The following is a 13,234-nucleotide window of genomic DNA, read 5'->3' as shown; positions in this document are numbered from 1 at the left end:
CTCGACAACGAGTTAATCCGCTAGACCAGCTAACGCAATGGATAAGACTTTATAGCATTTCTGACCTACGAAATCAGGATTAACTGGCCGATTACCATAAATATGGGCTAACAATTTGAACAGTGAGTGCAACACATTTGTTCGTTAATGTTATGTGCCGAAAGTTCGCTCGGGGATGGTCTGAGCGAATGCCCCACAGACCACGGACGGTGGCAGTTTGTGATGAAAATGCACTAAAATTAAAGAAATGCCATGCTTTTTTGTCAACAACACCATCCCCAAACACTAAAACTGTCAGGCCAGCATTTCGCAAATGCCACCCTAGCTGGCGAACATTTGCCAGCTAGAACGGCCCTTGTTGGGTGGCTTCAACAAAAAAACACATCCTGGGTTCACTGACGGGTAAGGTCAGAACCACCTGTCATTGAGAAAAGTTTCAAAGTACAATCAAAGGTGTGCTATTTTTTTGTCATACAAAGTACGAACATTGCATTTTATATGGTAATAAAAAACAACGGAAGGAGGGTTCAGATTTCAGAAGTTCCATCGCTCACGCTAGCAACTTCAACAAACGCGAGCCTGAAAACCGGCAAACACCGGGAAACCGCAACAAGGTTCGTGCGCCGCCAGCCTGCCGGCGCCGGCCAACCGCAGCTGATCCCCGTCAGATTTTCCGATCCTTCTCCGCGCCTCCTCCCGGTCCGCCGTCACCTGATGGCCCACCAGTGGGCGGCAGCTACATTTGCCCACATGTGTGACCACCCTCTTCGCCCCCAGTCGCGACCGCCGCCGGCCGTCGGCTCGTCGCCGGTACCAACACCAACGCAGCGCTGTTCACGGCCACGGTATTTCCACGCCCCCTGTCCCAGTCGTAAATTTCAATTCCAAGCAGGCTGTAGGCATGGGTATGTCTGGTTCATGCCCTACCAATTTTTGCCAACCATTCACTAGGATTCATTGATCCTTTGTTGTCTATATATAAAAGTGGCAAGATTTCTGAAAGGAACGTCCGGAAAGAGTTGGCAAGATTCCATAGGCAACTCAAATTTTGGTAACCAAGAGAAGCCAAAGTATCACGAGCTGCCAAAAATTTGGTAGGGTAAATTAGGGCATAAACCAAACATAACCACATTCTTCAGCAATTCCAACCGTGCATCAGCATCCATACCAATCGCGCAATCCAGCGAAAAAGCTTCAGATGAAAAGCTCCAACTGAACCAGAGCATCGAGATGAAAACCGGTGAAATCCAGGATGCAGCAGCAGCAAATAAACAACGACAGGAACTCATCAGAACGACTCGAAATAATCCTCCTGCATTCAAATTATTGCAGTTCTTCAAGGAAAGCGTGCCTGGGAGTCTCGAATACATAGATAGAATACGACCGAACAGAGTACCAACTAAGCATAGTCTTGAAAGATTTGATGCGGCGCGCGAACAGACGTGCAGACATACTGCCGCGCCGCGCGAGGTACAAACCATCTAGGATAAAAGTTAAACCGATACAGATTCCCAAGAGGAACCTACAGAAATATCAGTTCATGGCGTCGGTGGCTTGCACCGGACGGAGATAGGTAACGGACGGGGAGCTCTCGAGACGTGCACGGAGCACACGCAAGAGACAGGTACGAAGATGAGACGATCGGAGGTTCCGGGGATGTTGTGCCGCCGTGAGCAAGGGTGCTACCATGTGCTGTCGAATCCTCGCTGGACCCTGCAAATGTAGCCCAGGTCAAGATGTTAGTAGACACAGATGAACATCCAAAATAGTACTCCCTCCGATCCAAAATAAGTATCGTGGTTTTAGTTCAGAACTAAAACCACAACACTTATTTTGGACCAGACAAGAATTCAGCAAGTTCTTATAGCAGGCAATGAGTTGCTGTGCTGACTGGATAAAACATGTAGAAGCAACGGACGTTTAAAAATAGTAGCAAAAATGCATGACAAGATTGTGCCAGCCAAGCTACTCAAAATTTTACTTGGGCGCCTGAATTTTCTAGAGATGTACTCCCTCCGTTCCAAATTACTCGTCGCTGAAATGGATGTATCTAAAACTAAAATACATCTAGATACATCCATACGTGCGACAAGTAATTCGGAACGGAGGGAGTAGTACGCACAGAGATGCCACAAAAATCTAAATTTTCTCCATGAAAGTCCACTGCTCAGAACAAACAAAGAATATCAATTACAGTTCACTTTTCGATGCATGTGCATTATGCCATTATTTAACTCTGAAAGCATCAATTGTATGAGAAGATTTAGGTCTACCATAGTCAGACATAATTCCTGGACATTTTTGCTTTATTATCTGTCCAGCTACCAAAACGACTGTCTTGACAAATCTCAAAACCCAACAAAAATCTAAATACTACACTTCACGGTGGCTTTATTTGTTTTCGAAGTTTTTTTTTTCAGGGGGTCAAGTCTGAGAGCAAACACCTATTCTTGCCCTCGAAAATAATGAGGAAACCTACTTCACCCATGAATCCCTATTAATATCAAATTTATGATAGGTTGAAGACACGTTAACATAATGATCTGAATTTTTTTTAACAGAGCTCATGACGAAATCCAATAATTAGTATGTACAGTAAGTAAACAACGGAGCAATATTAATTACCAGAAACAGCACAATGATCTTGCACTTAGGAAAGGTAACGTGGATCATTTCCTTGCTTGCCCAACTTGTGCACATCCTCTGGTGAAAGTATCTTGATGTACCATACACTATTGACAAATGACCTGCACAATTGACATGGAGATGATGTGGTTCAGAATAAAGCACACATGGAATTGTACACACTCTGCAGTCTTAAAATAACTTGTGTCCTCAGACCATATCAATTAGGCGAATGTAACTAATATAACATGTGTCCTCAGACCATATAAATTAGGAATTGTACACACTCCGCAGTCTTAAAATAACATGTGTCCTCAGACCATATCAATTAGGCACCGGGTACTCTGCATATTCAGTATTGATAGTAGATGCAGAAGGCATACACATTTAACCTAGAACGTGTCTTGATAAGCTATGAAGTGCAGTTATCAGAAAACCAAGTTTAGCAACACCAAGGCCATATCAATTAAGTATATAGAGAAACATACTACTTTGTGGCAACTAAATACCATCTATACTATGCGATCCAAAAAGTTAGCACACATAAGAGAAACCTAAAACTATGTGATGTAAAAAATTATCACCTAAGAAAAAGTGAAAAACAGAAAAATGTATCATACATTGTAACAACCTGAATTTATAACGCGGATATAAACACTTCAGGAAACTCATAAAGGAAATCAACACTCTAAAAAATGGTTTCTTACTCCCAAGGGTCGTCTCCAAGGAGAAGCACATCATTCTCCCTGTCGACGAATACAAGCTGCCAGCCTGATCTATCGGGGTCATCCAACTGACCCCTAATGCCGTACATCTGACCCAGTTCTTCCCGAAGTTCAGCATAATTGGAGAACCGGGTGATGTCCAAGGACCTCCCCACTGATCCTGACTTATAAACCTGCAAAATATGTAATGATTCCATAAGAAAGGGTTTATACTTGATGTAAAAAGACGCAACATACTACAACTACCTTCACGAATGTTCTGCTTGTTGGGTCATTCTCTCCTGTATTCTGAAATATACCAGAAGAGTCGTCCAAACAACCATACATGGGACTTTGCAGATATGTTGATCCAGAAGGAATCGTAGACATGTTATTATCCGCAACATTTGAAGTCATGTTAGGCACCATGTTGTACAGTAGGGAGGAAGAATCAACTTGAGGACTAAAAAGGGACTGATTTTGCACATCAGAACCAATTTTGCTCTCAAGAGAACCATCTTTACTTGTGGGTGAATTAAGCAAACCCGAGCCCCCAAAAGACAGTGACTGTGAACCCATAAACTTCTGCTTCCAAGCCTGCTGCTGCTGTTGCTGCTGCTGCTGCTGCTGATCGCTAGCTACTGGCTGATTGAATCTAGACAAGTCCACAGCTTTCGAATTCCCCTGAAGGAAGTTCGATTCCAGCATGTTGTCGCTGCTGCTAGAAGTGGTGAAGCTTGACGAATTAGCATTAGGATCAGAGAAGCCAAATTTTTCACGCAGATGGCTTGGTAGTGATGTTGGACTTGGGAGAGACGCACTAGTAGGAACATGATATGTTTGATCTGATTGAATCTTCTGCTTCTGATCAATGTGAGCCTGCTGGGCCTGCTGCACCTGGTGCACCTGCTGCAGTTGCTGGAGCTGTTGAAGTTGGTGCTGGATAGCACTTGAGTTCAGCATTGTCTGAATATTCTGACTATCAGCACTAACAGTTTGCTGTTGGCTTGCTTGCTGCAAGATCTGTTGCTGCAACAGCGGGTTGAGGTTGCAGTGTTCTTGAGGCGACTGCATAGGCTGCTGAAGGTTTAGGAATTGTTGTTTCATATAACCACCAGACTGGGAGGCGGCGGCAGCAGCAGCAACTACTGCTTGGTACTGATCATGCTCCGTACTCATCAAAGAAGGATGGAGCCTCTGTTGTCCCCAGGAGCCAATACCAGGTGACTGAAAGTTCATAGACTGATAACCTCCATCTCCAGCAACTCCTCTCAGCCACATCAAAGCATTGCTGTCATCTTAAGTGAAATACAATAATTAATAAAGGAATATGTGATTAAGAAAGGCTAGAAAGAAAAACAGAAGTAAGCCGATTAGTGTAATTTCCAATGACAAGAAAATAAAGGGCAGCCCTATAAGTCTAAAATGTGTCCGGGGAAGGGAACATGCAAAAGAAAATCTAAAATGTGTAGCAATCTACTCCCTCCGTTCCTAAATACTCCTATAAGTCTTTTTAGGGATTCCAATGCGGACTACATACAGAGCAAAATGAGTGAATCTACATTCTAAAATATGTCTATATACATCAGTATGTAGTTCATATTGGAATCTCTAAAAAGACTTATATTTAGAAACGGAGGGAGTATGTAGCATGCATGGAGACTCTGATGAATATCATTCATCCACCTTGGCGCTTAAAGGGCTGACTTTGCTTAGGATAAATCCAGATCTCACGTACACTAATCTAACTTGCACTACTACTGATAAAGGATAGCGGAATACAAACTTCAGTTGATGCATATATCAAATAAACAAACTATTACTCCCTCCGTCCATAATATAAGAGCGTTTTTGACATTAGATCACATCACTAGTAACATTCGTTCCCAGTGGATAAATCAACATGCTTCCAAGTTCCAACTTCATATCTCATACTTTGACACCAGGTGGGGTTCACACACCAGATGGCATACACTACAGGCTCATAAGGCTCCAGTCTTACAGATACACAGTTCCAATTACTCCACTGCTTAGCATTGAACCAAAGGTTAATGAAGGTAATCTTGATCCCATGTTATCGTTGACTTATGTTATTCTTGTTATAATGTAGCAAGTGCAGTGATTTGAATGCAATCAAAAGGTCATTCTGTACATGTAGGAAAAGAGGTCTAGATCCTAGGTGCCACGCACATAGCAAACGCACAATGATGTAACTCCTAACAGACTACATATAGAGAACAATGACTAAATAGTACCTTGAAGGCCTGCTACACCAGAATACCAGGGATGCTTAACCCTCAGCGGAAACAATGACGGATACATAGGGAAGGTTGTCAATGGTTCAATCTCCCATAAAGAAACTCTAGGCGGTCTTTCCCCAGCAGTTGATTCATCCCAACCAACCTACATTTACAGCATCAAAGATACTTGTTAGTGACTCCTCGAATAATCGTACTTCCAAAGAGTCTGAAGAAGAAGACAAATGAAAAGGAGGCAAGTAACTCTTTACATAAAACACAATGATTAAATAAAACTAATTTTTTTCTGACCAAACAATAGCATAATTACGATAACATCTTAAGATATAACACGGATGCAAAATTTCTGTTATGAAAGAGAATGGTATACCGTAATAAAAGAGAGAATAAATGAAATATCATCGAAGGCACAAAAAAAGAAAAAAAAAACTGCAATTCGAAAAGCAGCTGGCAACTAAATAAACCAGATAAGTGGGGGAACCAACCAGGCAGCAATCCAAAGAAAAATCTTAAGGGAAAAAAACAACTCTTACCTTAACCGATCTCCAGTAGGAACTAGCCCAACGCACTGGATCAGCATCACTTACTTCTGTTATTGTCCCCATGTACCTGTATTTCATTTAATATCTCATCAGTTTCTTTCAGCAAAAAAGAGAAAGGTAACTTTAGTCATTGCCATTACATCCTGCAAACATTTTATGGTACTAAATAACCAAGAGAACAACAAGGATAAAGTGCACAATCTAGAAGCAAGATTGAGTTTGTGATTTTGCTACTTCACCTGCGAACACTAGATTCCTCGGTCTCAAAGAGCATCCTGAACCGCATGCCGACCGATATCCGGGTGTGAAAAACAGCCTTGATGTACTTTGAGAGTGGTATGACAAATTCTGATGGACATGCCCTACAAACATTCTTCTTTGTAAGATTTGACCACAAAAAGGAAATGTAGCATCACCACATGTTAACGAAACAATCCAAATTACCTCGGATTGTAGAAAATTGTGAAGCGGCTGTTTGTAGAAGCAGCATGAGCCGCAGCTGCAAGGAGCCCTATGTGCATGCTGTCACTCGAAAGAACAGAGGAAGGCATCACAGTCTGTGTCCGGTTGGCACGCCTGATTCCTAGCCAAAGCTGGTTTTTCTCGTTCCTAGATCACAAAAAAAACAGTAAGTCCTACTTCTTTACCAAGTCCAATTTTTTCCACAAGCACAAGAATAAATAGTAAACAAACCATATGAAGAGCACCGAGTCTCCAGCAACTAGTCTTTTGGCGCTAACGAACACACTCCAGCCAGTAGTTAGCAAGTGTCGTTTGGGCTGGCCTGTGAAAAATAAGCATACTTATTAATATAAAAAGGCAACAATATGCGATGCTAACAAATAGTACCATAAAACAGCTTTTCAGTGTTGTTCAATTAATATGTGTGTGATGACAACCTTTGTTAATCATGGTGATGCAAAATGAAGTGCATTTTCTTTAAAATATAGAGTATATTCAGCACTTAAGAATCCTCAAAAAAAAAATATACTCCATGGGAAATACGAGCCCAAGACATAAGGGAAAAAAACACATAGTACATTTGTACAGGTTAGAAGGAGTGAACACCAGTTCAGGGACTAGAGTGCTCCATATGCAATTTGTTAGTGCCTGACTCCCATATTAAGTACTCCCTCTGTTCCGAAATGTAGGTCGTTTAAGCGATCGTACTGTAATTTTCGTCACGTTACGAAATTCTTTCACTTTCCCAATTTGCCCTCCCGCATCGTTCGTTCACTGTCCGCACCGCTCGCTCGCTCAGTCGCTCACAGCGCTAGCTCCATTCGCTCTCCCAGTCACTCTCCCAGATCCGCTCGTCGGCGGCCCGCGTCCCCATCGCCAGCCTCCCCTCTGCCACTCCCCCTCGACGTCGGTCTCTCTGCCTCTCCCTCTCGACGTCGCCGGCCTCTTCCACCACCCGTCCTCCAGTCACAGTCTGTATGCGCCACTGAAAAATTTGATTTTTTTCCGCCGGTGACGAGCTTCTATGCGGTGGAGGCGCGCGGGCGCTCGATCTACGTGCGCCGGTGGATCCACCCCTCCCTAGCTCCTACCTCCACCCCTACAGAAGGCGAAGAAGACTCGGCCCAGCTCCCTCCTCTCCCGGATCCCCAGGCCCAGCACGACGTCGCCGGCGGCCCCGCCGGCGCTCGGGCGCTTGAAGAGGCGGAATCGGAGCTGCTGCTGGTGGTGGAGGCCCCCGGGGGAGGCACTGGGGGAGGAGGCCTCCGCCGCGTCCTTGGGCGGGCTGCCCATGCCGTCAGTCCGCGGCGAGCGCAGGGAGCCACTAGTGGCGAACAATTCCGTGGCGGCGGCGCCGGACTACGGGGACTACAGGGAGTTCCTGTCCCATTACTGCAGGTGAGCGATTCGTCTTGTTTTGGTGCCAAGAACCAGTCTTATCCCCATTGCAGCAGGACATCCAGTCTTGGTTGTTTCGGTGCCAAGAACCTTTGTTTTCTTGCGCTAAATTCAGGCTGTTATCGACCTTGCTGAAGTGATATCCCGTCTGTTATGATGTCTGAGGCAGGTTCACCTACTGCGCTAAGTTCAGTCTTGGAATAGTTACCTTGTGCTGCAATTTTTTGCTGTGTTATAAAGTGATTCTTACTGCTGGTAACTTAGTATAGCTTTGGATTTATGTAACTGCATCAAATGTTCAGTGTTCACCAATCCTCCAGATATCAGATGCTGGATTCTCACTCTGCTATGAATCTTGAGATTCTACTGAAACTCTGCTTATAAAGTGATTCTTGCTTCCAATTATTATTTGGGCATCCCACTGAAACTCTGCTTAGCTAGTGGCTGGTTCTCTATAATGATTGACAATTGCAATGGAGTGAAAGAAATAATGTCTTTTGACTTCACTTTTCTTTTCAGAAATTAGCTAGTCAAGCAACCAAATGTGGTATCTTGTTCTAATTCCTGAGATATTATCATAAAAGCAGGTTCTGAAGAATGGTGTGGAGGTGAAGTTGAAGAGGAATGCCCTGAGTGTCTTGGAAGCTCCAGCTACTGTAAGACCATGCCATCATTCACAATGTGTGTATCAAAAAATGCTTTAAATTGTCAATAACACAATCAGACTAAATGTGTTCTTCTTATTTGTTTTCACTGCAATCTCAGTACATACTCCCTGTATACAATTTGTTTATCTACTGCAGGTAGAGTGCAGAGTAGCTTCTTTTAAAAGTTGTCGTCTGTAGCTTCTGTTAACTTATGTACTGAAACTTGGGCTACTGAAGCTTGTTAACTTGCATAATATTGTGAACTTAATTGTTGCTTGCATATTAATGACAGCAAAATCATGATAGGAGTAGTTTCTGTAAAATCAGGAGTAGTTTCAGTAAAATCGCGATAGGCCATACAAGTAAAATCGTGTGGAATTTTCCTTAAATTAAAATTAGAATCATGTGGACCTGCTGTTTAGTTTTAATTAAAAATAGGAGTAGGAGTAGTTCTTGGAGTAGGAGTAGTTCTTACAATAGTGCAACAATATGAGACCTAAATCAAATGAAACTGGATTATCTTCCGGTTCCCTCTCTTCTCTTCTCTCTCTCTCTCTCTCTCTTCCAGTGCCCTCTCCTCTTCTCTCTTAATTAAACAAAAATGATCACACAAATGATGTACTCCACACAAAATTAAATGAAACTTTTCAAACAAAAATGATCATATGTATGGAGTAAAATCCAGTCCATAGAAGCCTTTTGCAAACATATGGAGTAATTTCACATGGGGTTTCCGAAAATGATCATACAAATGATGCACTCCACACAAGTCTCTTCTCAAGGAGTTACATATACTCCACACAAGCCACATCTCTAGGGTTACGCATACTCCACACAAACAAGGAGTTACACATACTCCACACAAATAATCACAAGCATCTTAACAAGCAACTCGACAAGCATCTCAACAAGCAACTCCTCAAGCATCTCAACAAGCATCTCGATAGGCATCTCAACAAGCAACTCCTCAAGCATCTCAACTAGCATCTCGACAAGCAACTCAACAAGCAACTCCTCAAGCATCTCAACAAGCAACTCCTCAAGCATCTCAACAAGCAACTCCTCAAGCATCTCAACAAGCATCTCGACAAGCATCTCAACAAGCAACTCCTCAAGCATCTCGACAAGCATCTCAACAAGCAACTCTCTCCATTATCCCAAGATTGTGCAGGGTATTTGCATATACCTCTGGAGGGCATGTAAGTCTTGGAGGTAGCATCCCAAGGTTCTCTAGCCTTTCCTTGTTCGCATGGGGTATTTTATACCCATTGCCCCCTGCATGGTTCAAGATTTCAACCATGCAAGCTTGTGGAGATAGGAAAACTCTGTTCAGCTTGTAAACCTCATAGTTTTCAAATTCATCTAGCACACCCTTGATAAGATCTTGAAGCGTTCTAGGGCTTAGACAATCTGTTAGAGATTGCAACGAGTTGAAGAACCCAAGGTCAAGGCCATTCAGATCAGGGCTATTGGCAGAGTAAACCTCATAATTTCTTCATGAGATACCAAAATTTTCTCCTAGAGTAGTGGCATGTTGTAAGAAATCAAAACCTTGCTTCCTGAGATCAAAACCAATACATGAACTCATGGTTATTGGTGGCCTTTTCTCCCCAGGTTAATTACATGTCGTCTATCCGTCGTCATCTCAATAATTTGAACAAATTCTGATGGAGTATTCACTCGAATCATTGGCAGCAATTATCTCTTGAATTACTCTTGTCTTGAATTATTGGCAACAAATATTTCTTTGAATTACTCTTGTTTATGATCATCAAATTGTTTACTCATATGAGCAAGTCTTAGTTTATGATCATCTGATTGCTTATGATCATCAAATTGATGCAGAGCGGGTACTGGGCGAGGAGATGAACCTAGGCCAGCAGCTCCTGTGCAGCGGCGAGTACTTCAGCGGCAGCAGCTCCTGTGTGCGGTGAGTGCTTCAGCGGCAGCAGCTCCCCTGGGCGCGTGCGGGCACCAGCTCGCCTTCACCAGCAGCCGGCAGCAGAGCAGCAGCTCGACTCCACCAGCGGACAGCAGCACAGCACCAGCTCGCCTCCACGAGCAGGCGGCAGCAGAGCATCACCTGGGCGCGCGCGGTCCAGGAGGAGCCCCAGGACGGCGTGGGTGGAGGTGGAGGCGGGGGCCGAGGCGGAGGTGGAGGGCGGGGACGGAGGCGGGGGCGGAGGCGGAGGTGGAGGGCGGGGCCGGAGGCGGAGGTGGAGGGCAGGGGCGGTGGCGGAGGTGGAAGACGATCCAGCGACCTGATTCAAAATTTAAACTAAGGGTATAAATGTCCATTTGCCCATTTTCACCTGGTCGGAACATTTGCCCCAGCGACCTACATTTCGGTACAGAGGGAGTACTTCAGAAAACATCTGACAAAATATTATTGTCAATTGTTACTTATATTCGATACAGTACTGCACTCAGGTTCCAGCGCAGTACTATCCAAGTAATTACTCCAAGAAATTCTTCTTTTGCAAGCCCATTAAAGAGAACTTCATGTACTGACTGTTTCCTCCCATAAAGAGATGCCCAAATCACATTGTGCACGAACAGCCGATGTTAAAAAGGACATGATTTGATCAATGATCAGTGATGAGAAAGTCAAACTGTACCATGTCAGTTCAAAGCCAAACTAATTAAGAAACTTCATTTAAGACCAGCAGACTTCACGATGACCTAGTAAGAATATAAGCCCTGGGGATTCTCGAAACTTGCCTCGGAAGATGTGCCTGAACTTCCACTCCACGTCGTGAATATCCCGCGCAATTAGCTCCTGAGCAGGAGGCTGCTGCGTGAAATCCTACAAACCACACTATACCACCTGTTATTGGCAACAGCAGACCCAAAAGCCACGGTGCAAAAGGGAAGGAACGCTGGCCAGAGCTAAACACACTCATCACACCAGAGGGGGGAAGACGCGCTCGGCGGCACGGCGCGGCACGGAGAAGCCGCCGTGCGTGCTGGTGTCGCTGGCCGTCAGCGTCTTGCAGAAGTAGTTGGTCGGCTGCTTGCTCATGATCCCCATCTCCGCCGGCAGGTACGCGTCGTTCTGCTCTTGCTGCCAACACGCACAGATGAGAAAAGCATCGTACTCCATGAGCATCACACCATTTCAACTACAACAATCATGAAAATGAAATACACATCGGCGGGGCTGCCTTACCGGGTTCAGCGGCTGCAGCGTCATCTGCGCGTACACTTCGTCGGTCTCCACATCGGCCTGCACGCACGCACAGGTGGTTGTCACCAAGCTCGGCGGCCGCGGCAGCGCCGAAATAGACAGTAGGATCGCCGCATCTGAGAAATCGTAGGTTGGAAGAAGACGTACATGCATTGTGACGTCGTGCAGCTGGCAGATGAGCTGCGGCGGCAGGTTGGGGTAGTTGGGGATGTGCCCCTCCACCTCCTTGTTCGTCGACGCCGCCACCTTCACCATGAAGTACGCACGCGCGTTAGGAAAACAAGATGCAGGCAATACATCAACCAGCTTGCACGCATGGAGGTTAAGAACGAAACAGCCGAGGGAAAGGGAGACGTAGGAGCTGACCTGCTCGCTGTGGCCCTGCGGGAAGTAGACGACGCGCGTGCCGAGGGTGGGGAGGCAGACGAGCGGGCCGGCGCAGGCGTGCCACAGCTCCGAGTTGAGGTTCTTCTTCTCTGCGTCCGCACGCACAGCAAATGAAATCGTCAGCTTATATTAAACAAACGAAGGGGAGAAGAAAGGCGAGGCACGCGCGTACGCGTGCAGCAAGCAAGCAAGCAAGCAATAAACAACCGAGCGAACAACAAGACCTAGCGAGCCACAGACCTTCCTCCGGCGGCGCGGCGGGCGGCGGCGGCGGCGGCTGGCCGCCGAGGCTGGCCCCGGACGAGGAGCTCATCTCCCCCGCACGCACCCGCAACACCAAGACCAAAAACCAAGCACCCCTCTCACAAATCCGCCCGGCGGAACCCCATCCTCAAATCCGCCGCATTCTGCAACAACCAAAGCCACCGCGTCAGCCGCCGGCCACTCCCGCAAGCCGGCCAACGAGACGGATAAAAAGGGAGGAGGCGGCATCAAATATGGGACGGACACGCGCGGCGCCTACCTCATCTCACCCGAGCGAGCTCGGAGATCGCCATGGTGGCCGGCCAGGAGGGTGGGGGTGGAGAGAGAGAGGGAGAGAGAGGGGGGGGGGTGGGAATGATTAGGTCCGGGGCATTTAAGCGGGACGAGACTGCGAGAGAGAGAGAGTGGGAGTGGGAGTGGGAGTGGGAGTGCGCGTGTGCACAGTGCGGAGGAGAGAGAAGCGAAGAGAGAGTTTTGAATAAAGCGAGGCGAGAGGAGAGAGGAAAGTTGGAAAGCGGGTTTTCGAAAAAGCCGTATTTTATGGGCTCATGTAAGCCGCTGTCGGGCGTAACCCCGCCCCCGCCCGTAATCCCACTGCCCACCGCCCACTCTCTCATCACTAGCACTGGCAGTGCTAGCGTGGAGGTATCTCTGCGGCGTGGGCCAGGCCGCCTGTGAAACCCGCAGTCACAGGTCACACGCAGCAGCCCACAGCCCACCGCTCGCTGGGACGCGTTTGTCCACTCCCTCCCTCCCACCA

At 46.1% G+C, this 13,234-nt stretch overlaps 2 protein-coding genes across 3 annotated transcripts; one reads left to right on the top strand and one right to left on the bottom strand.

Annotated features, from left to right (window-relative positions):
- Window positions 1–1,285: 1,285 nt before the first annotated feature.
- Window positions 1,286–12,886, bottom strand: LOC123047319 (auxin response factor 12). The gene is made up of 16 exons (XM_044470838.1): window positions 12,734–12,886; window positions 12,451–12,617; window positions 12,190–12,299; window positions 11,971–12,069; window positions 11,806–11,862; window positions 11,545–11,700; window positions 11,358–11,442; window positions 6,823–6,913; window positions 6,574–6,738; window positions 6,369–6,491; window positions 6,121–6,196; window positions 5,585–5,732; window positions 3,597–4,627; window positions 3,333–3,523; window positions 2,626–2,747; window positions 1,286–1,713 (listed from the first exon to the last, which is right to left on the bottom strand). Exons 2-15 carry the CDS (start codon window positions 12,521–12,523, stop codon window positions 2,651–2,653), a joined length of 2,502 nt encoding a protein of 833 aa, XP_044326773.1. The 5' UTR covers window positions 12,524–12,617; window positions 12,734–12,886; the 3' UTR covers window positions 1,286–1,713; window positions 2,626–2,650.
- On the top strand, window positions 7,345–11,192 carry LOC123047320 (transcription factor Maf). 2 transcript variants are annotated; one of them, XM_044470839.1, is made up of 3 exons: window positions 7,345–7,989; window positions 8,577–8,670; window positions 10,482–11,192. In XM_044470839.1, the coding sequence occupies exons 2-3, from the start codon at window positions 8,654–8,656 to the stop codon at window positions 10,924–10,926; spliced, it is 462 nt and encodes a 153-aa protein (XP_044326774.1). In that variant the 5' UTR covers window positions 7,345–7,989; window positions 8,577–8,653; the 3' UTR covers window positions 10,927–11,192. The 2 variants fall into 2 exon arrangements, 1 of the variants encoding a protein (XP_044326774.1); XR_006422939.1 differs by lacking the exon at window positions 7,345–7,989 and having other exon boundaries at window positions 8,573–8,645.
- Window positions 12,887–13,234: the final 348 nt, after the last annotated feature.

This window comes from Triticum aestivum, chromosome 2B (genome assembly GCF_018294505.1).
Source record: "Triticum aestivum cultivar Chinese Spring chromosome 2B, IWGSC CS RefSeq v2.1, whole genome shotgun sequence".
Taxonomy (NCBI): Eukaryota; Viridiplantae; Streptophyta; class Magnoliopsida; order Poales; family Poaceae; genus Triticum; species Triticum aestivum.
Note: the sequence above shows the minus strand (reverse complement) of the source record. Positions and strands in the feature narration are given on the sequence as shown.

What these genes read in the sequence shown, in the direction of transcription:
- LOC123047319 (XM_044470838.1), bottom strand. Translation starts at nt 12,523, where the DNA reads ATGAGCTCCTCGTCCGGGGCCAGCCTCGGCGGCCAGCCGCCGCCGCCG. An exon ending in GTTCAGGCACATCTTCCGAG is followed by an intron (nt 6,914 to 11,357) that starts GCAAGTTTCGAG and finishes TATTTTTCACAG; the next exon opens with GCCAGCCCAAACGACACTTG. An exon ending in TGGTGTAGCAGGCCTTCAAG is followed by an intron (nt 4,628 to 5,584) that starts GTACTATTTAGT and finishes ATTTCACTTAAG; the next exon opens with ATGACAGCAATGCTTTGATG.